Genomic DNA, 24,535 nt, shown 5'->3' with positions numbered 1-24,535 from the left:
TATTGTCTTTAACTTTCTTGTGAACAAAAACCTGAATAGGATGTTGTTTCTTGATACAGAATTGCTTGCATTTTACCACATTTAATGTAACTTAATGTCTGCCTTTGAACTCTAAGAATACGAAAATACAAATATTTATATACTGCTAAGAAGTTTGCGTTTTTTTCAGCAGTCTGCTCCACATTCTGACCCAATAAAAGTTATTAACAGATCTACTATCAATATGATTATATGACACAGAGTTAATGTTGGGACATCAAGTTTATTTATTTATTTTACATTTTTACAATTTATTCCATTAAAGTTCAATTTAATGGAATAAAAATACTATGAAGAATGGGCATTATTATACAACCAATCTGCTTTTTATGCAGGCAAATCATTGTGGTCAAAACTAGCCTTACAAATATGGACACTAGTGTACTAAACAGGAATAGGGTCAACTAATATAAGACAGATGAGAAGAAAATTCAGCCCAGATACTGACAAATTCAGGTTATTGAAAATATTTATCATGCCTAAAGAGATAGTATTGCTGTTGCATCCAAGAAAGGTGTCTATTCCCTCTTCAAATGATCACATTCTAACAACATTGATGCCAGACTGGCTCAAGGCATTAACCCATGTGGTTGAAGATGCTGCAAGCTTTCCGTAAAAGTAGCCATGAAGGCAAAATTGAGAAACAAAGAAGTTGCCCCCATTTGGTATGGGCAAGCTTTCTTGTCATCCACGTAGCTGTGATGAATTTTTACCACTGGCAGCAATGATCAGGGAGACATTAATGAGGAGCTTGGATTTTCCATTACATGGAGATAGCAGGTCTTACAAGTGGAGCTGTGAGTCATGGTTCTAAACTGCAGGCCAAATAGGAAAATCAAGGGACAGGAAAGGCAGATTCTTCTGCTTCTTCTACTGAAGTCAAGGACCCCTTTCAGTGATTCAGATTAAAGACTGCTTATGGAAAACCAAAAGACAATAGCTGCATGCACTCCTTTTGATGCAATACCCTGAACACAATCCAGAATTGTAGTAACATGGAAAGCAACACCACAGACCAGCTGAACAAGGGTGGGCAAGTTATCCCACAAACAAATAGTTTGCCCCTCTGGCCCCCTTTTCTGTTTCAGAAATCTATGTGGGACACAGCTCGCCAACCCAGAAAGCACTTTGCTCCTTCTGTGCCCCCCTCATTTTTTTTCCCCTGGTGATGCCACAGCAACTGAAGGAAGATCACTAAAGCATGGTGGGGAGTAGGGATGTGCAAAACATTTCAACACAGAACTGTTTTGACTTGAAATGGGCCGTTTAAATAAAGGATTTCAAGCTCAGAACAAAACAATGGGTTTCAATTCAAAATGTTTCAAGCACCATTTTGGAGGCTCCCCCCCTGCTCTTGCTGATTGGTTTTCTGGCATGTGATCCTATGGGGGTTTGGGGGGAAGGTTGGAAATTTGTTTAAAATTGCCCTCTTGCCCATTTCTTTTGTGGGTTGGGCACAGTGCTCCCTCTAAGGTGTGCACTCACATGGTTTTTGATGTCTGCTCAGTTAATTTTAGATCCCGCTCAGATTTAAATCAGGAAGGTCCCATTCTGAATGCATGTGTGCTCGCACTGTCTTGATACTGCCGCCCAGAACAAAACTCATTCCACACACAGACAAAAAAATTACGAAGAACACTGGTAGGTAGTTAGCACCCATCATGCCCTAGCACCCAACCCACTTTGGTGTCCGTAGAAGCTACCCATGGGGAACAATGGGGCATTTCAAGTTTCCTCATTGTTCCCTATCGCCGAAACACTTGAAATGTTTTGAGTTTTGTTCTGTCAAAACAACTGGGTCGACCGCTGTTTCTAAAAAACTTTCCAGCCATTTGTGTTTTCTTTTCAGCTCAAAACAAAATGCAAAATCAATTTCATATGCATCTCTAGTGGGGAGCTACTTGTCCCTTCTAAGCAGCATGCCATTCTACTCAGTACAGGTTAAGTGTCACCTGTAGAGTTTTATCATGGTTTTGGTTATGTCTGCATACATATTTTAAAATGGATTCAGGGGAGCATAACAATGTTTTTCATACAAGCAAAGGCAGAAGCAGCATGAGTACAATTAGCTCACAGCTGGCAGAAAAAACTAAATTTAGATTGGCTACCAGGAAACTCTAAATACAAGAACATTTGGGTAATGAAACACATTATTCAGGGAAGATGAGGAAACACTTTCTAGAAAAATTCGAGACTAGGTGGACATAAGCTAAGAAACTAAATGGTTCTTAAAGCCAATTTCAAATAAGGATTCCATTTCAAGCATTTATTTCTATAATGCAAAAGATGGCTTTTCCTCAAAGGAATTCTCAGACATATACTGTTTATATTGACAATGTCAGTCACCTGCTTGGAAGGAAAGAGTGCCTGGAATCAGGATCTCCTTTCCCCCCAGGAGGTAGGGAAGCTGAATTCAGTCCTCTAGTATACCCTGCCCAATGTAAGATCAGCTCTGACAGATACAACAGCTATTTTACACTGTGTGTATGGCTCCCAATCCAGAACTCAAATCCCAGGAAGTATATTGCAGTTTGTGATAAGGGACATAAGATGCATAGAAGTCTGCTCATATGTATACAAGATCATTGATGGATCACAGAGACTATGGGTGGCAAACTTTAAATCTTCAAAATGTGTTACATGTATCTATTTTGAACACAAAGCCAAATATATTCCAAAACAAGCAAGTATTACTATGGTGAATCTTTCAGAAAACATCCCCAATTGGCCATATATAGTAGACATCTTTTTAAAGGTTTGCACTGAACTGCCACTATAATAAGGTCTGAAAAGCAATTCTTTGATGTAAAGTGAAATACTACTTAGTGAATAAAAAAGGCCTCCTGTCTGCCCTTCAAAGAGACATATCCTTTGACCCAGTGCTCCAGACTAAAGCCTTGAAATTTCTGCACAAGAATGCTGCATGAGTAAAGTCCAGACAAAACAGACACTTGAGATGTTAGAAAATTGTACAACCCCAATCTCAGACACTTCTATAACCTTGTGGAGATAGCTCTGCCATGCACCAAAAAGAAAAGGAACGGACAAAATGAAAGCCAGACCCTTTATCCCCTCACTGTGAAAACTAAAAGTAATCACCAACACAAGTATATTTTTATACATACATACATATACATACATATATAAAATCTGTCAGATTTGTGACTCAAAATGAGCTGCCTGTTGGTCCACAGAATTTCTTGAAAAGCTGGCAAAGGATGATCCTTTGCCATGATGGAAAATTAGCATAATCTCCCAGCACTACCTTTTCAAGCAAATTTTTTCTCTTCTCTTTCGGCAGACAATAAAACCCTTTACTAACAAGGATAATATATCGATTTCGTTGTTTGATCTACCACAGCTACAGATACAGTCTGTCGGCTGGCAGAGTACTTGTTGCCTGCAGACATTTTGCAGAAAGCTCTGTATCGCTAGCCAGCCAGCTGAGCTTGCTAACACTGCCACATGCTTAATCAAACAGTAATTACTTAGAAAAGCAAGTGGCGACAAGCACTGGAGGCTGATTTGAGATACGTTATTCTAATTAAGAGGGAATTAATTGGCAGGCAATGAATTGCAATGAATTAGCAATCTTTTAAAAAGTGAATATATTTATCTAAACATAAATATGCATATACAACTTAAGAAGATACTTTTAATACCACTATAACAGATTATCAAATCCCAGTTTTAAGGAAGTGATCCTGTGTAATATTTACTCCAGCAGGCAGTCATTTGGAGGTTAAAGGAATCCACAATAAAGTAGCTGTATGGTTCTGTTACATAAGTGTACACATACTCAAAACAGGCTACATTTTGCTAACCAGTCTATATCAGCCTATAATATTTCTTTAAGAATACTTGCAGACTAAGATCAGGTGACATTTTATTGTGTTTGTATCAATACCATTTTGTTTAAAAGAAGCTAAACAATCTACTTCCTAAATGACAGCCTATATCAAAGGTATAAAGGGAAGACAACTTCACTTTGCAGTGTTTGCAGAGGTCTGCCCATTTATAAATAGTTTCTATTTTCTGCTTTGTAGTTTCACATGTACTACTTTAAGAATTGAATCTGCCACCACTAATTGTGGCCTTGATTATCACTTTTAACATGGTAGACTTCAAAGTGATAATCAAGAGCACAATTAATGGCAGGAGAATACAGCAGAAGCTCAAGGTGAAATATTCTGGGGAAATGAATGACTGGAACAATGTCAGACATATACCAAAACTGATGGCTGAAATGTTACACTGGCTTAGGAAGGCAGAACAAGAGCTCCATCATCTTGTAAGGGGCTGGTAAACTAGTTGCACTTGCATTTGCCTTGCAGTATGAGAAGGGGGATGTGTGTTGTTTTTTGCTTCTCTCCCCTCCCTACAAACCGGGACACACCTAGGAGATTTTGGTGCCTGGACCTGAATGGCTTTGGAGCCCGCCCCCTCCCAGAGTTAAAATTAAAAGGTTTTTTTAAAAAAGTTATATACTTTTATACATGGCAGGAGGCCCCTCTGGACCTTAGAGGCCATGGGCCAGGTCCCCAAGGTCCGGGGGTAAGAGCGCCTCCGCCTACAAAAGCCATTTTAGTTGCCATGAATACGTCCCTGTGGGCGAGCCTTGAGCACAGCTAGTTTACTGGCCTGTTGTGAGGTTTAAGCCTATATACCATGTGAGCCACTAAGATATAATGATGTAACACAGCAAACATAATGGCTGACATCCTAACAAAGCTTTTGCATAAACAGCAGCTTCAGGCACACAGCAGGACTGCTACCACAGCCCTGTGTGCTCTTATATGCAAGTGTTTGGGGCAAAATTATGTATGCCACAAAGGGCCACCCTTACTGATTTGTCCCTCATTTCCTATAGCTAAAGGTTTGCTTTGCTTGTATTAGAGAATTGAAGTTTATAGAAATTTTATGAGTCTGAAAAAATGTATTTTCTATGCTTCATTTTCTACAAAGATTGCATAGAAACAAAATGTAATAATTGTGCTTATCAGTATTAATGTGCATGAAGACCTTCAAGAATGAGAAGTATTTACAGGTGGCCCTCATTATTCACGGGGGTTCCATTCTCACCTATAACTGCAAATACAGAAACCATGAATAACGAAATCTTACCCCAATGGGAATCCAGTAGTTAGGTTCCTTAGGCTAAAAAAAGAGGGATCAGGAGGGAATAAAGCACAGTACCTTGTTCTCTAGCTAGCAACCCCCAACCCACAAATCCTCCAAATTTTTGTTAAAATCTTCAGGGTTGTTGTTTTTTTGAGCCACAAAATGGCAGCCAAAAATGACATCAGAAGTCATTCCAGCCACCCAGGAACCTTGCCTATTTTTAAAATCATGGATAAAGAAACCGGGTCTCTAAAACCCACCTGCAGAGACACAAAACTGCGACCTGCAAGACCTATAGAAGGCATAATTTGTTGAGTTTTGTTTCAAGAAATAATGACCTCTGTGTACTAAGAAGCATTACTAAAGCTACATGCCAAGATATTTAGGCATGTCTTGGATCTACTTCTGAGGTTCCTTAATTAATCTTGGAAAGTCAGACTGGGTGGGGGAAGAATCAAGTGTTCAAAATAGAAAACATCAGTGTTGTGGTAAACAAAAAGAAAGGTTATATCCTTTAGGCTAAGGAACAGTGTAAGAACAGAGCTAGTCATAACCTATATCAAGCAGACAAGCACAGGAAGAAAGCCACAATATTCTCTCTACAGAATGCCCCTATGGGTTGGATCCACAGAACTGCCCTTTCCAACCAAAGAACTGCCCTTTCCACCATGGGCCCCCTAGGCAAGCCCCCCCCAAAGCTGCTTTTGGGGGCTCCTGCTGCCACCCCACCCCTCTGATTTTTTTTCATAATTTCAGGCACCATGTGCGCAGTTGAGGAGTAAGCTAAACAAGCCTCCCCCCACCCCCGCGGCCCAGTGGCTCTTGAGAATTGCAAGGCACTCCAGCGCATAGGCGCTCCATCTGCCGCCGTGGGTGGCGGGGAGAAAGCCTGCTCGGCTCACACACACACACACACACACACACACACACACACACACACACCCGCCGTGCACATGGCGGCTGAAATTATGAAAAAGAAAATTGGAGGTTCAGTGCAGCGGGGCGAGTGTGGGGTGGTGGCAGGAGGCCCGCCACTGGACTGGGTCCCCTTGTTCTGAGGGTAAGAACACCTCTGATCAAGAAAACACAATATTGCACTGGAGGATACCCAAGAGTATTGATCTAGTGAGATAACTGGCCCTTATGCAGTCAAATACACACTAAAATAGTTGTGAGAAGCCATGGAGTGTTTCAATCATCTTTGTCAGTTATCTTAAGCAAGACTGTACTGTTTCTATATTTTCAGCAATTTTTGCAATAATAAGTGTGCAAAAGAAATATACTTCCGATTCTGTTAAGTGTACAGGGGGCAGAAAAGAAAACCCTGGCGCTGACATAACCTTCAGTTTAAACACAAAGCTTTGGTCATATGGCAGTTATAATCCTTCCACTGCCTGTGTCCAAGGTACAGCTGTCCTTCAACTATGCTTTGAACTGGAACTAGCTGTAAGAATATATTGGGGGGGGGAGGGACAGTAAAACAAATCTTCAGCAGCTAAGGGAGGAAAATTAGAAATCTTCTTTGAGCACAGAATAACGGAGAGCATGAGGGTCCTAGCATTCGAGAAAAGGCTCTAGCCTTTTTACTCGTGTCCCTTGTCCCTGCACTGTGATTCAGCCTGGTGTCTGGCTGGGGGCAGTAGCCACTTTGAAGAAGCTCTATAAAGCCTTTGGGATGAGGAGCAAGGTACTTTTCTCAGCAGCCGGATCTGAAGTGCCTTTGCTATATTATGTTGGCACATTATTGCCACAAATGGTGTTTGAGGTGCTTGGAGCAAAGTAGCTGAAGAATTCATTTGACAAGATGCTTTAGTTGTTGCAACAAAAACTCATGTACCACAACATGTAAGCAGCACTGAAGTCTACCAATCGTCTCTCAATATTTACGCTTTCATATGCTTTTACAATAAATGTAAAATTATATCTCAATTAAAAACTGTATCTGCTGGATCATTATATTCTTAAGCCTTGCATTTTTAATGTAGTTTTTTCAACAGTTTCAAACTGTCTGTGTATCCACCACCTTCCTAGTTCACAATATCTGAGATCATGAACAACCAACCTTAAAAATCAGCTTTTATCTAAAGCATGTTTATATCCTCAGGCTAATTCCAACTGAGTTCTTTGGATTTGACCAAGACATCCATGGTATACATTTCAAGAATAAATCAATATTTCCCACTTGTCTAGGGCAAATTATTATTGTCCCCGATGGCCAGTTTGACACAACCAATCTTATCTGAAGAACATGAAGGTAGATAAACTGGTAGCATTTGCTGTGTTTATTATCAAAGCTGCAAATTTTATCAAACATTTCCACCTCAATCCTTAAACTCAACTGACAAGTACCACTTACAGTACAAGGAAACCTCATAAGACAAGAACTGCTGCTTTACTATACTTAACTTCGTTGTTAACAGATCAAGATTTGTCCTTGAATTGTCTTTTGCCAGGACTGAAATATCTTTAATTCATTCATGTACCAGTGTCATCTAAAGCAAAACTAGAAACAGCGGTGTTACAACCATGTTGACTACAGCATTGCTGCCAGACCAGGAAACATTTAAATCTTTACAGCACTACAAATTGTTTTTCACCTTCTTTAATAAAAGGACCTTGAAGAGATGTTCTAACCTGTCAACTGAACATCCATTTTGCTTACTGGTTTTAAGAATATTTTAAGGAAATTCAGTGGATACTTTCTCCTTTACTCCTATAAATTCCATTGTCAGATGATCCATCTGACCTTTACACTGATCTGTATTTACCTTTAAATTACTTTTAATTTTTTTTTTGCCTTATACTTTTTATTCAATTTTCACAACAAAAAAGGACAAACACAAATGATACAAACACTCACAAACACACACAATAAAGAGTTCCATCTCATCATTGGAACAAGTGTTGTTAACAATAACCGGATCTTGCCTATAGATTAAACATTCTCTCCCCAGTAATTCATATAGAAAACAACTTTGGGGTGTTTTTGAAACATTTGTTGTTAGCCCTCAAAAGCCTGACAAAAATCCATTTTGTGATGTATTTTTAAATAGACAAGAAGAGGGTCCCATTCTTTTTTAAATTCTTCAAATTTATTTCTTAGTAGTGATGTTAATTTAGCCATTTCTGCCATTTCTAGTACTTTAAGAATCCAATCCTCTTTAGACGGGCATTGACTGTCTTTCCATTTGCGCGCAAATGTCAGTCTTGCTGCCGCTGTTAAGTACATGAAGAGTGTCCAATATTTCTTCGGGAGAGCATTGTTATCAATACCTAATAGTATTGATTCTGGACTCTTGGGAAAAGTCATTTTGAATATATTTTTTAAGCTCGTTATATATTAAGTCCCAATAACCTCTCGATTTATTGCCTGTCCACCATAAATGTATATAGGAACCCTCTTCTTTCTTACACCTTTAAATTACTTTTAATGAACAGACTAGGCTAGGTGACAACAATGTGTCTCCAGCATCATGTAATAGTTACAATGTTGGACTAGGACTGGGAAGTCCCGAGTCTGAATCCCCATTCAACCATGAAACTCACTGGGTGACTCTGAGCCAGCCATGTATCTCTCAGCCTAACCCACCTCACAGAGTTGTTGTGAGGATAGAAATAACCACATACACTGCTCTGGGCTCTTTCGAGGAAGTGTGGGATATAAGTGTAAAAATAAATACATAAAAAATAAATTTACCTACAGGGAGGATTTGATTTCCCTGTGAGTTTTTTCACTCACTTCAACAGTTTTATTCTTTCTGCCACCTGCCCTATGAAGAAAATGCTAGGAGAGGGGGGGAGGCAGGCGGGCAGGCAAAGACACTGGATTTCTATCCCTGCTCAAGACGAGTTGTCCTTTCTGCCACCACAGGGCCATGCAAGACCCACTGCCCTGTGAGGAGAACACAAGGAGAGGGAGGAAAGCAAACAGGCACAGGCATCAGACACCTACTCCTGCCCCAGTGGGACTGGTTATTAATGTTTTGTTTTGTGTTAACATTAATTGCATATTTTAAACCTTATAAATATTGTGGTGTGCTTTGGGGTAGAAAAGTGAGAGAGAAACCTAATGAATACATACATAAAATACACACTACAGCAGTTCCACAACCATGTTGTTAGTAAATAAACATGTACACAACCATCACAACAGTCCAAGATATAGTAGTTTTTGAACCATACAATTGATACTTGAAATGCAAAGATGTTTGTTGCTTGAACATATTCTTATGTCAACCACTAATTATTCTGCCATTCTGGTTTGATAAGAACTTTTAAAAAGTGTGCTCAAAAAGCCAACACCCAATGGTGGAGCGAGCCAAATGGTGGTCTGTGGCCTGCCCCACCAGCAGCCCCACTAGTGACCAGGGGCGGAGCCACCATTGGGCGAACGGGTTCAAATAACCCCGGGGCCCCATTCGGGAGTTAAATGGCCGTGCTACAAATGCAGCACCAGCCCCAATCTAGCTCCCAAACAGGGCTGCGTGGTCCCATTTGGGAGTTGGACAGGGCGGCATGAGAGTTGGATGGGGCGGTCTTTAAGCTAAGGAAGAGCTGCTCCTGGCCGCACTGAGAACGTGCGGCCCCATTCGGGAGCCGGACCACACAGCCGAGTCTGGCATCTGACACGCCCCCACGTCTGATGTCAGACGTGGGGTGAGTGGGGCCGTGGCGGTGGTCGGGCATCGGCTGCTCGCGGTCTGGCTCTGCCACCGCTTGTGACATATTGCACACAGGGCCATGGCCTGGGCTTGAGAGATCCCGCTCATGGGGAAGACAGCCAACATCTAGATTAATGAAGCAGTGATGCTGACAATGCTATGCTGATGCTAGGGGAGAGTTGTGTCCATCTCCCTTTGACTCCTGAAAATACATCCCTCGAGAGCTTCAGATATAGTTTTCTAGGGCTTGATACTGGGAGCTAGGGCTGGCAAGTTACCATAGGCACTGGGATCTAACTCCTAGCCTCAGAAGATGCTATGATTTATACCACTAGAAGGATCATTTACCATGTCCCCCTGGGTGATGCTGTTTTTATCATCTAATTACAATCTCTGCAATTTGTTCAGTTCTTTAATGCTGAATGTTTAGTCCTTTGTAAACAAGCAAGGAGCTTTGCTTAACAGCTCTACTCAAAAACTTCCAGCTCTTGCTCTTCACATAGCATAATGAGCATTTAGCCATTAAATAAGCAACATATATGCAAGATTTTCTATCACTGCTACAAATGACACTTAAAAACCAAAGCGTCTTATAGCATCTAGAAGACTTAACACATTTATTATAGTGTAACATTTTGGGACTATGATCCTCCATTCCTCAAGGGGGCTGAGGTCCATGAGATCTTATGCTACAATAATGTTTTTAGTTTTAGTTTTATGATACCACATAGCTGACATCCATATTAAACTGTGGGTGCATGCTACAGGAGAGGGATTATTTTTGCTGATCACTCCTTCCCTTTGAAGGCTGAGGTGTCTTCTGAAAATATCTCCTTGAGGATTATGACCCTCAGGGACATATTTCTGGAAGGCACAGTGGGCTTCCGAAGGGAAGACGTGATCACTCCTCTCCTGTAGCAAACACCCAGCATTAATCTGGACGTCAGCCAAAGTCATTTTCCCTACAACTGAATAATACAGCTACTCCTCTGGAAATGATTGCCATAAAATATATTAAGTACGTACCGAAACCTTGATTTAAATCAATGCTTTAAATTCATCTTGTTGATTTAAATTGCCTTGCTTCCATATGTTCCATTTTACGTTTAAAACATCAATTTATTCTTAGTTTGGCTTCTATAGAAAATCTTAAACATTGGTCTATGTGCCCGCAAATGACAATGTAATGTCAAGCTTCACTCAGATAGGGTTATCAAACAAACCCATCCAAAGCACGTGTTCGTGCCCACAGATCATGGACTGCCTATCAGCATGCAACTCAGAAGTGTAAATAAAAAGTGAAACTTTTATTTGCATCGAGTTTTTAAAGACTAGTCTTGTCCCCAGCCACAGTAAATCTTACAGTCACCAACAGAAATGGTTGTGCTAATCGTAAGAATCTCGGTAAAGGCCTATGGTATATCAGATTCTCTTTGTTAAACAGATTGCCATATGTGCAAACCCTGAAGCAGTGACAAATGTCCTAGCTGAATACAAAAGTTAAATTTTGTATGGAACACTGCAAAATGCATAATATTAGCAGCTATTCTAAGTTGTCATCCTAGGAAGCAGACATTAAAACCCCTGCTAACTTGGCAAAGAGGCACCTTTTAATGTGGTGATTCTCTTTATTTAGTAGGGGGAGAGTAACTGGCCCTATCCACCCCCAGCACAGTACCTCCAATGACTGTTGCTGGTGTCTGTTATGTTTCTTTTTAGATTGTAAGCCCTTTGGGGACAGGGACCCATCTTATTTATTTATTATTTCTCTGTGTAAACTGCCCTGAGCCATTTTTGGAAGGGTGATATAGAAATCAAATCAATAATAATAATAATAGCCACAGCAAATCATTATTTCCTTGTTGGTGTTTTTCGTATATTTTTTCTGGTTAACCGACGTTTCTTCCAGTAACCCTGCAGTCTCCAGACCTGGCTGCTCAATTTAAGATCCTGAGTCCTGTAGCCCACTTGCCACCAGATGTCCAGGGACTCCAGCACCTGGTGCGGTCCTTGTTGCCCGGGGCGACGACCGATCCGGTACAGATTTATTAAAGTTACATCTCACCATATTGTTTATGGGAGAGGCACTCTTCGTCTGGCTCCTCTGATGACACCTGTCCAGTATGGTTGAACCTCTGGCATAGCTCTCACCTTCCTCAGAGCACGCAGGCCCCACAACCATGCCAAGGTAAGGCCTTGTTGGGGGCACAATATAACCAGAAAATCAAACATCATCAAGACCCGGCAGTGGCTTAAGAATGGCAACTTGAAGAAAGAAACAGAGGGTTTAATACTGGCTGCACAAGAACAGGCACTAAGAACAAATGTAATAAGAGCAAATGTAGAAAAATCCACAACAAACAGCAAGCCACCTTTGTAAAGAAGCAGATGAAACAGTGGACCACCTGATCAGCTGTTGTAAGAAGATCGCACAGAATGACTACAAACAAAGGCATGACAAGGTAGCAGCAATGATACACTGGAACATCTGCAAAAAATACAAGCTACCTTTAGCCAAAAATTGGTGGGACCATAAAATTGAAAAAGTTGTAGAAAATGAAGATGCAAAAATATTATGGGACTTCTGACTACAAACAGACAAACATCTGCCACACAATACACCAGATATAACTGTAGTCAAGAAGAAAGAAAAACAAGTCAAAATAATCTACATAGCAATACCAGGGGATAGCAGAATAGAAGAAAAAGAAACAGAAAAAAACAACAAAATACAAAGATCTACAAATTGAAATTGAAAGGCTGTGGCAGAAGAAGACCAAAATAATCCTAGTAGTAATTGGCACCCTAGGTGCAATTCCAAAACAACTTGAAGAGCACCTCAACAACATAGGGTCCACAGAAATCACCATCGGCCAACTACAAAAAGCAGCTTTACTGGGAACAGCCTATATTTTGCAACAATATCTATAACAACAACAACAATATTGATAATAAAATTCAGCCATCCCAGGTCCTTGGGAAAGACTCGATGCCTGGATAAAACAAACCAGTCAATATTACCTGTCTGACTGTGTAAACAAGAAATAATAAAAGAATCATGAAGACCAAAAATAAACTACACTTGCTGTGCCCTACAGAACGGGGAATCTTCAGCTGAAGAGAATTTATTTTCTCTCCAACTGTTATACCAGTTCCAGTCCATCATCAAAACAAGGTAGCTCCTATGATGCAGACTGCTTAATAAATGACATCAACTGGTCAGTTATTTCTCAGGATGCTTCTAGTTTCGAGGCAGGCAATTTCAGTTGCATCCAGGACTTCTGGCCTTAGCAGGCTCATGCTGCTGCCCTTGCAGCCCATCTGTGCGCCAGTCATTCGGGGAGGGGGGCGAGAAGGAGCTTGTCAAGGTCAGGAGGAAGCTCCAATATGCCCCCAAAGAGACAGTCTCTGATCCAGTGTTACAAATCCCTTGTCCTAGGGATTCACTTAGCTGCAATAAATTGCCTTGCAATTAGTCACTTGCCTGATGCTTGCAAAATTACTTTCAGGATAGCTTTCTGGTCAGGCAATTGATAGTGTTGAAATAATAATAATAATAGGTTTACTTATTTAAAATAATCTACAACACATACTATTTATGATTCAAATTGAAATCCTTTAGCATATATGCTAGTTAAACAATAAGAAGCCTAAAGGAGCCCACTGGAGAGAGAGAGAGAGAAAGTACACAGAACCTATTTAGTACAAACTTCCATGGAAGGAAATCTCATATAGCACAGGGATGGTTCAGACTTACAGGCTATTCACATGTGTGTGCAAAACCAGGTTAAGGGAACCCAGTCCGGTTTCGCACATGTGTGTGAACCACTGGGATTGGGTCAATCCCAGCAGCACCATGGCAGCAAACCCGCTTTTGAAGCCTCCCTTGTAAAAGAGGTTAGGAGAGTGAGCTCTCTCCTAACCCCGGTTCCTTGATGGTGTGTCAGCCGCAGCGGCAGACTTGGGGAAGGGAGGGAAGATCCCCATAATGCACCACATACTTGCGGTGCGTCCTGGCACCCTGACCCTTGGAGCCACTGGCAGCAGTTGGTGGTCGTCTGGGCAGGCAATCTGCCTGCCCAGGGACAGCGGAATGACCATCTGCAGGGAGGTAAGCGCTTTCGGGTTTCCTCCCTGCAAACCAAGTAGACCTTTCTCACTGGTCATGAGAAAGGGCTCATAATGTGGAATCACAGTTAAACCTAGTTAAACCTGACTATTGGCCACTGTGGCTAGGGATGTTGGGAGCTGTAGTCCAAGAACAGCTGGAGGACCAAAGTAGAGCAGCTCTGCAATAAACCAAGATTGGTCATGACACTGAAACATACCAATCTCAGTTTGGTCTAACCTACTTATTTGAAATAGACTATGATCTGTACCCAAGCTTTGAAGTGAGTTACAGTTCAAAGTTTATTTCAAGAAGATTAGAATTAGCTGAGATTGGTTGGTTTGGGTGTCATGACTGATCTTGGTTTATTGTAACCTAAATTGGAAGCAGACATTCATGTGAATGTGGGAGAAGGAAGCATGAGCTCCTAAGCCTTGGAAAAGTTTCATGGAATTAGGCTGAACCACAGCTTCAGGTTACCTCTAAACAAACTCAGTGAAATTGACACCTGCACAAACACACACAGGATGGCACAGTTAGGTAATTTACCACTACGCTTCTCTACTTTTGCTCATGCTGTAGCATCATTATACCCTTGCTATTCATACTTTATGGTCACTCAAATATTGACATTTTCCTGAAGTAAGAGATTTATGGATTATATAGTCTGTTTTTAGCCAAATTCAAACTAATTTTTTATTACTTTTCCTTGAAAGCCTATCCTTCTAATTCCTATTGAAGATTATACTGCCTTCTTGAAAAAGAAGCACATATGCTTGCTGACAATCTTAAGGATCGAGCAGACCCCAGGACTGGAGGAGTTAGCAAGGCCAAAAACACTAGGCTACATGTTGCTGAATAGCTAGTGCTGCAACACCCTCTATTTGCATAGGCCTTCAGAAAGCTATCACTTTTCAGCACTACACTGTATTCAAGTTAGTTTTTAAAACTACAGAGTAAGTGCCTGCTCTTCATTTATATGTATATAGAAGTCAATGCCTAAGTTATCTGTCCAAGGATTGGCCAGGATATCCACAACAATCAACACTCACTATAAGTTTTCAATATACAAGTTTTCAATCACTGATCTCCAGAACAGATACTGAAGAGTCCATAACATTGTTTACTAGAGGTTCTAAAACTATGTCATTGTGAAGCTCCCTTAAGTGAAAGAATTATTTGGGCCCCCAAGCGTAACCAACACAAAGTAAAGACAAACAGCTCAGCTGACAGCATTCACTCATCTTCAGCCTGAGGTCAAGTGGATCAAAGGAGCAGACAGGGATCAGAGAGATGCTTTCAGGTCCCCTGGAGAAACAAAGAGGCCATGAAAAATAAGGGGTTGCCTTGTGGCCCACACTGCTACCAATTCAAGAAGTGGGTGGCACACAGCCACTGAGAGATAAAAAGATAATACTGCCTTCTGAGCCAATCCATATAAACATGACTGAGAAAGAGCTACAGATGAGCTCAGCTCTCCTCCAGTGTCTCTATCTCCTAGGAGCAGCCAGACTCACAGGGAAGCATGGGTTAACACTTTTAATGTTGCCTTCCTAAAGACTGAAGTGAGGGTCTAAAAGTCCTAGGTGTCCATTTAAAACACAAAACTGTAATCACTATCATACTTGTACCTACACAGCAAGGCAACTTGTTGTGATCAAGTTTGGTCCATTCTGCACAAAGTATGACGGGAAAGACTATGCAGATTTGTGCTATTTCATTGTTCTGACTGAAGCCCCACCAGCTTTGGACATCTTCTGCTCCTTCCAGCACAGAAAGCCTGACAAGAATGAGAACAAGTGGCTCTTCATATTGACCTGGAAAATCTGAGGATGTTTGTCTCATATTGACCAAGAATCGCAGTATCAGTAACTGAAAAAGGTTTATTTGGCAGCAATGATCTTTGCCGTTGGCTCTCCTACTCCAGTTTACTGCTTCAAGAACTCAATCCTTTATTAATAACACTACAATATTTAATATAGTAGTTTATAGCACCTGCCCACATTAAGATGTTTCTTCTATAGGTTTCTGCTTTTGATCCTGAAAATAACCCGTGACAACAATACCCACAAAACAACAAAGCAGAATTTAAGTGAGCTGAGCTAACGATGATGGCTCATGCAAAAACACTGCAGAAAATTACTGAAGTTTAAGAGAACCATATGCGAGGCACACTACTTTACACAAGGAGAAACATGACTTCTATAATAGTACTGGAGCCAATTTTGTTTCATACATTAGAAGTTAAATCATTTTAAGCTTCACTAGGGGAGACCACTGCTGACATCTCACGTCAGCAACAGGGCATTTTCCCAAACAGAGACAAAGCTGGAGGGGCCACCTCTCGCCCTGCAATTTATCACATCAGCTAAGATCAGATGGCAAACCCAAGCTATCAGCTCCTCAGGATAAACTCCAGACCTCTGGAATTCAACCCATTGATGGCTCAGCTGAGCCTGTTAGGCCACAGGAACTCAAGATGCTACACAAGAACCCATGTGTTAGGTCTGATTTTTTCCAGTCTTCTTTGCCTACACAGAAAAAGTAATGGTACGTGTGGCCATGTTAAGTGGGGTATCTTTTTAAGAATGGATAATAGCAACCATTTCTTAAGGAAATCTGGTGTGTGAGGGTTTTTTTGGCTGTACAGAACAATTAATGTTTTGATACCAAAATGATGCTCCACTATATTCTTCATATGGCATTTAAGCTGAGTGAAAACAGCAGAGAAAATATCCTTTGAAGAGTTCAAGACTGTGTTTACTAGTCTAAGAATATTTACAATATTTTACTTGTTTTATTAATCCTAGGAGTTATTATTGCACATAGCAAAGTTAGGAAAGGGCTTACAATTACAGCTAGAATATAACTCAAAGTTGCACAATACGTTGGCTGCTCTATGAAAAGCTACAGAGTTACACACTGCAGCTGTCGAATTTTCTTGGAAAAAGGCAAATGCAACTTTAGTACACTTTATGCAGGGGGAAAGAGTTATGTTCACTGTAATGCTAACTTGTAAAAAAGGAACAGAAAATTAAATAGCCGAAACATCCATAAATTTATCAATCAGTGTCAATGTGACTGCATCCTAATGTAACAGTCTCATTTACAATTTGTGTTAATTAAAATATATCCTTCGGTAGTCAAACTATTTCATAGTTGAACCTGCAACCCTTTTATAAAGGTCAGAAAGAAGAACCCTTTGCAGAAGAGTTTACTATTAACTAACATTATAAACTGTCTGTACATCTTCTTTTAAAGTCACTCTGCTGAGCGAGAAATCTAGCCATGCAGGTGAGGAAGGCATATCTGAAAGGTGTTCTATTCAAATCTCAGTAATTATGACAAAGTTCAAAAAGTTTTGAGCTGGTCTCTAATTATATACAAGTACCTAGAGTCCTACTACAAAGGTGAGGATTTTTAAAAGTTTATTAAATGTATCCCATTCACTGAACAAGATACACATTTTGGGCAGATTGATGTGAAGGCAGTAGTCACTTGTTAAAAAGTGGATTGCAATAATTTGTTTCCAAAGTTCACACTGCCATAGACATATAAACTGAACTTGATCTTTTAATATTTATCTTATGGATGACTATTTTATTGAGGCTGAATAAAACAGTAATTGAGGATTTACAGTACTACACAGAATTAGTTTATTATTTATATAGTGCTAACCATATGCTCACTGCTTTGAATAGAATGAGAGGACAGGCCCCTGTTCTGAAGGACTCACAATTTAATGAAACAGAAGAGAGATAACAGAGAAAGGAGAAAGCAATGGATGCAGGGAAGACTAGGACCAACTTTAAACCATCAATGTAACTGAACTGTGAACAAAATCGTTAGACTGGGAAATAAGAGGATAAGAAGACAAAACAGACATATTTAGTTCTGAAGGAGCTAGGAAAAATAATTTTTCATTGGCCAGGGCCATAAAGGCTGATTAATAGTATTTATTATCTTTTCATTTAAAACTTGGTGGGGGGGAAGCTGCTACATTTGAGTCTGGGATTAAAAATGAATGCATTTTACTTACAAGACAGAACATAACTTCTGCAGGTTTGTCTTTTATATAATATATGTGCCTATGTTATAAAAATACAGAAGTGGAATTTGATTTTGGAGCTGTGCTCCCACTCAAAGACCAAGCATTTCAATGGAACAGATGCCAAGAACTGTTCACCAGATTTGTGGATTGCATCCTTGATGGTCAGCCTGAAAGAGTCACTTTAAGGATTAATATTAATTTAATAGTACCACCAAAAATAATAAGCACAATCCCGCTCCTCCCCAACACATGGAAATGCTCACATGCAGTCCTGAATATATGCGAGTGGAGCTGCCAATGATGTGGCCAGGAATCCCCCCCCCCGAACCCAGGAATGCCCTAGAATGCCCCCCCCCCAACTGCGAACAATCACAGAAAATAGTTTGGGTTTTTTTAAAGTGCATTTTTGGAAGAAAAGGAGTCCCTGGAGATAAAATACTTTTTTCAGCCACTGCCTTTTTGTTTCTAAAAGGCATGCTCTTATAATGCTGAAAGCTAAGTCCATTGCGAATTATGTATCCTAGGTGTTAGATTTTCCCTCTCCCAAAAATGTGATACAATTGTCAATGGACGTTATAGCTTAGCTACGATATTTCCACCAGGAGTCCTGGATGTTTTACAAAAGTTAGACTATTGTATAATATAAGCATAAATATCAGGTTGCATCACAGTACTAGTAACGGACCACACGCTGCAATATGTTAGAACTTAAAGCCTGCCAAAATTGTGATCTGGTACTGATTAGCAGAAGAATGCCACACAGTTGTTTCTAATTGTAATTCTTCATGCATATTTAAAACTGGCTTTATGAACATGCTTTACAATTAATCTGCGTAGCCCCTTTATACTATATTCTTTAAAATGGGAGAGCCCAACAGTTAGTTTTAGGAAGTGCTGGTAAATCATATATGATTTCACTGAACAGGAAACTGTCGGGGAAATTTTAAAATGGCATATTTGCTATAAAAATCTATGCCTCTTGATGCTTTCTAAGCTGAGTCAACATAAAGATACATGCAATTCATATTTTAAAAGTCTACATGTTTAAGTACATATTCTTCTGAAGGCTTTTATGACTTCATGTTACTCAAGGAGGCCTTTTGCTTAGTAGCTACATTTATATTATTTCCCCAGTAGAGCATGGGACACCATGGAATACTGAATACCTGTTGCACAGAAATGGCCCTCAGGCAGCATATTCAGCAGAAAACCCTTACCAATTTTTCATCAACTGTGATGAGTTGCGTGTCTTGGGCTTGGTCCTGTGCCAGCAGCCATGTGGAAGTGTTCAGTGACCTGCAGTGCAAGACCTGAAGTTTAAAAATGATTCATGCAATGAGACAAATCTTATATAAACAAGTTACTCTAACAATATCCGTCTTGCTAAAAAAAAAAAAAGCAAGCAGGGTGGAGGGGAAGAGATGAGGGCACAACCCCCCCCCCCACCATTAGTTCTGTCTGCTGAGTTTTTGGCAGACTCTCACTTAGCAGTTCACAACAGGCTGCACTTTATGTCAGCCTACAGGCTCTCTGTCACACAGAGACTGCCAGTGGCAAGGACTGTACTACTCTATGAAAGTACAGTAGCTGGTTGTCACGAACAGACAGGAGGGGGAAAATACAAAGCTACTGCAACTCCTCTGGAACTCTGAACCTGAAGGATGACATCAAAAGACAAATCTTTACTTTCCTTCTTAAAAATTCTTCATTTAGTTGTAGAGTTTAGCAGCAGGATCATAAGCGAAAATACTCTCAAGACTGAATTATACTCATGTTCTGAATTAATGTCTAGACCTTTTCAAAATTCCTCTGATTCACTCTTTCCTCTATAGATGACCAATGATCATTTCTAAGGATTTGCCCCTGCAAAGTAATTCAAACTTTAGCATTGATCTAGTGGTACACTGGCGTAAACACCAAGGTTGGATTCAAATGATGTCCTCTTGAATGCAGAAGGTATCTTCTGTCATCTGACAGATGGGCTACTTTACACTATACACAATTCGAGTTTTGTGTTCACATGCGCATGCATATGCCCAAACACAGCAAACTAAATCCAAAAATGTTTCTCTGCTTCTGCAAGAGCTTGTGCAACTTCTTATATAAGCAGTAGCATGATAATTACTTTAGAAGCGACCGCTTATAGCATTGTGCTAACTCCTGTGCAAGCGTATGAGAAATAGCACTGGGGGTTATTATCCTTCTGCTCACAGTTCTTTAGAGTCAACCAATTGTCTTCAACCGCTACTACTGATTTTAAGTTAAATAAATAGAAACAAAGTAAAATCAAGAGAATTGGCATAAGGGGAATGAAAGATTCAAAGCCACACCTTTTTGGATTTGTCTTAAATTTGCCTTAAAACGAAAATGAAGTCTTATATTTATGTATTACACTTGCATTCTACTCTTCCTTTGGGAAGTTCAGATCAGCAAATTTAGCCCAAGGAGGATTTAAAAACCAGACTTTTGTTTTGAATTGCCCTTCAAACACTTACATAATTCACAAAGCCAGACAGACTTCCAAATGCAAATGAACTTGGGAGTTTGTTTATGAGGTGCCATTGCTTCCTTTCTGGCATCGATTTCAACACTGCATGAGCATCACACAGTTTCTGAATGTCAGTTATGATAATTTCAACTACTTGTGAGACAGAAAGACAGCATGTTCCCTCCCATCCTTCAACCCTCCCCCTACTTCAGACAAGTCAAAAATAAAAATCTACCTTTGTATTAATCAGCTATAATACCTTTGTATTAATCAGCTTTGTATTAATCAGCTATACTTTAAAATGTGTTAACTCCCAGAACTAAGAATGCAAACTTAAGTGATGCTATACAGTGGTCTAAAGATGTCACTTCTAAAACAACTACAAGAAGTTACCCTACCCAAATGTAGAATAAATTCAAGCTTCCAAACTAGAGAACAACTCACTTGCATTTGAAAAACAATATTTAATGCTAATGATACAGTTGCACTTATTAGAAGTGAAAGGCTAGAAGACTTAAAAACTTTGCCACTGTAAGGCTCTGCAAATGAAAATATGTTTTAAATGGTTCCTACAGGTAACACAAACAAAATAAAAACTAGACTATCACGCAGGTAGTATTTTCTCATGGTCCAGGTTTGTAAAGAAATCACAGGAAGAGTTAGGCAATGGGCAATGCTATCATGCCTCCAAGAGACAGACTGCATGAAAGCCAACATCCTGTAAAAATTAGGCACTGGTATACATCAATGTCAAAATCAACATGGCATTTTTATTATGCCATGTGGGCAGATGTGTCCCAAAGTCCACATGGCTAATTGTGTTGCATAGTCTGTCATAGCGCAGGCAGACTGCAGATTGGGTTTGGTATATTGCTTGCCAAAAAAACACAAACCTAGTGCTAGTTTTGGGAGGGGGGTATTGTGGGGAAATGCTTGACTAACAAGCAGAAGGGCCAGTTTGAATCTCCACTGGTATTATATCGGACAGCAGCAATACAGGAAGACTAACCGACCCCGCTCAGAGCATCTGTGCAGCACTTTGGGGCCGGCTGTTTCCCCCTCCCTCTCCCTCCTGCCCTGGTCTTTCCTCTCTTCCCTTTCCCTCCAGCCCTGCGCTCTTCAGCCCTCCCCCCCATTCCTCCCCCCACACAGAGCCTGACCTGGTGGCGGGCGACCAAAGAGGGCCCCGCCGCCCACCTGCCTCTGCTGTTTTTTCCTCCCTCCCATCTGCCTGCCGCCACCTCTTTTCTCTCCCCCCTCCACCCGCCCGCCGCCACTTTTCTCTCCCCCCGCCCGCCGCCATCCCCGTCACTGCTTTTCTCTCCCCCACTCCTCCACCCACTGCCGCCACTTTCTTCCCCTTCTCTTCCTCCCTCCTCACTCGGCCGGGCCTCTTGCCGGAACTCTTGCAGCGTGTCGTGAGAGTTCTGCCGCCAAATCCTGGACATGCATGCCGGCTAAGAGAATTAATTATATAAATGCTGAAAGGCATCATCTAATACTGTGCGGGAGGAGGCAATGGTAAACCCCTCCTGTATTCTACCAAAGAAAACCACAGGGCTCTGTGGGCCCCAGGAGTCGACACCGACTCAACGGCACACTTTCCCTTACCTATTGTAAAGAAGACTAAACTAATGACAACAGGTACAGCAACCAGCCTCAGAATTGATAATGAAGACATTGAAGTGGTGGATAGGGATGTGCACGAACTGGTTTGGAGGGCCTTTTCCAGACCTCCAAACCGGTCCAGTGGTCGAGCTGGTTCAGTGGTGGTGGGGTTACCTTTAAGGAGCAGGGAGGCTGCTCTTCTCCCCCGCCCGCCACATTTCCCCCACTGGTGCTGTGTCCAAAATCGCTGCATGGGGTGGCAGCATACCCTCTTGCTACCCCGGTCAGCATCAGACCAGAAGTGGCCAGTGTGCGTGCATGAAGTGAGCACACGCACCAGCCACTTCCGGTCTGACCGGGGTGGCAAGAGGGTATGCTGTCAACCCACACAGAGATTTTGGACACAGCCTCAGCAGGGGAAGCAGCAGCCAAGAAATACGCTGCAGACTAGCACTTGGTAGGGCTGCAATGAAAGCCTTGAAAAGGAAATTTAGATGCCATGACATATCTATACCTACAAATATTAGAATTGTTCAGATAATGGTTTTTCATGTGACACTCTATGAATGCGAAAGCTGGATTTTGAAGAAGCAACACAGAAAAAAAGTATTGATGCTTTTGAACTTTGGTGCTAGAGAAAACCTTTGAGGATACCATGGGCAGCCAGGAAAACAAAAAATTGGATAATAAAACAAAGCAATCCAGAATTTTCACTCGAGGCACAAATGACCAGGCGCAGAGCATGGGAGGGGGATAACCCATCGAGATGGCCTTGATTGCAGCAACCGAGAAGAAGAGGATGACCAGCAGCAAGGTGGATGAACTCAATTACGACAGAAATGAATGCTCCAAGAGACCTAAAAGGCCAAGTTGGACAGATAATCCTGGAGAGAAACTATCTATATGATCACTAAGAGTCAACACTGACTTGACAGCATTCAATCAATCAATCAATCAATCAAACTTACCAATACGCTAGCTTTGGAGTGAAGTATCTTCAACACTACTATTAATTCAAGAAGCAGCAATTTCAGTTCTACACCACTGTTTGGAAGCCCTAGCTAACATTTATGGTTGAATAAGCCAAATCCGAATTGAGGCAAAATGGAAGAGATGATTGGCCACAGTGTTTCACACACGTCATTAAGGAAGCTCTGTCCCACTCAATCTCACCCCAAGTTGATCAGGAGCACAGGGATTAGACTACTGTCAAGATCTAAGATAACTATTCACTCCATTACATATTGCTTCTCTGTAAATACTAGAGATGTGAACAAATTCTTTCTAAATCAAGGCTGTGAAAACAATTCAAGCTCCTCTGGCTGAAACATTTTGCCTGGGGGCCACTAGGCACTTTAAATGGGGTGGGGGAAGGGCTCACCTGACACAGCCGTTTCTGTGTGATAGTTCCTTCAGCAGCAGAGCGTGGTAGGGGCAGGTAAGACCTTCCCCATCCCATTTAAAGTGCCCCTTCACTACCCCCAGAGACATACACCAATTGATTTGTGCAAATCCCTAGTAAATACATAGAGCTACCAGCCCAGTCCTGAACATGGAAGGAAAGGAAAGGTTATGCCATTGAGTTAGTGACCATAGAGCCATGTGGTTTTCTTGGTAGAGTACAGGAGTGGTTTACCATTGCCTTTTCCCGCACAGTATGAGATGATGCCTTTCAGCACCTTCCTATATCGTTGCTGCCCAATATAGGAGTTTCCCATATTTTGGGAAACACACCAGCAGGGATTCAAACCAACAGCCTCCTGCTCTCTAGGCAGTTTGCTTCCCCACTGCACCATTAGGTGGCAGACCTGAACATACCTGCTCGGAAATGGTCTGTATGTTTTAATGGAGATTTTGATTCAAGGAATTTATTGTTGAGGAGAGAGAGGTGTTTTCTCTCCTACAAAAAAGGTTTGCATTTCATTTTGAGACAATGCATTTGCAAGACACATTTAAATCTTCCTCCTAAATTTAATTTTTTTAAGTGGTCAGAAAACACCTTAGTTTTCCATTCTGGTACTGTAATGCTTAACAATTAAACATGCACATAACTCTAGAAGAAAGTATGGAGGAAAGCTACTACCTCTATGGCATACCTATCTAACAAGCACTGTGGAGATATTTACAGAAAAGGAAGCCTCCATTTATAAAAATACATTCTGAGATTTTGATGGCATACTGCTTACCTTCTATGAATAAAGTCTATGAATAAAATGTTGGGAGAATAACCATTACATCAGTCTTGAAAATAACTCTACAAAAGGCTAAAGGCCCACAAAAATGGGTTTTTTAAAAATCGAATCACCTGATCATGCTCCTCTGCATTACTAACTTCTTGTACATTGACAAGAAGAAAAATGAAAATTCCTATTCTTTCCCAGTCTAGTATTTATGTTTCCTCAGTTTCCCAGTTTGCTACTCTTTTCCAGAGAAATCTCCCAGCCTGAGAGCAAACAGGC

At 41.0% G+C, this 24,535-nt stretch overlaps 1 protein-coding gene across 5 annotated transcripts in view; it reads right to left on the bottom strand.

Moving 5' to 3' along the window:
- Positions 1–24,535, bottom strand: part of NDUFS4 (NADH:ubiquinone oxidoreductase subunit S4) — a 62,342-nt gene that overhangs the window by 26,008 nt on the left and 11,799 nt on the right. For all 5 annotated transcript variants that reach the window (XR_008316695.1, XM_053298581.1, XM_053298580.1 and 2 more), the window contains one exon: positions 19,198–19,276. Coding sequence is in view for 4 of the 5 variants with exons in the window: in XM_053298581.1 (XP_053154556.1) it covers positions 19,198–19,276 (79 nt within the window). In the remaining variant the exon portion in view is untranslated. The remainder of the gene's footprint in view (positions 1–19,197; positions 19,277–24,535) is intronic.

Source organism: Hemicordylus capensis, chromosome 2, assembly GCF_027244095.1.
Source record: "Hemicordylus capensis ecotype Gifberg chromosome 2, rHemCap1.1.pri, whole genome shotgun sequence".
NCBI lineage: Eukaryota > Metazoa > Chordata > Lepidosauria > Squamata > Cordylidae > Hemicordylus > Hemicordylus capensis.
The sequence above is the reverse complement of the archived record's forward strand: the minus strand, read 5'-3'. Positions and strand labels throughout refer to the sequence as shown.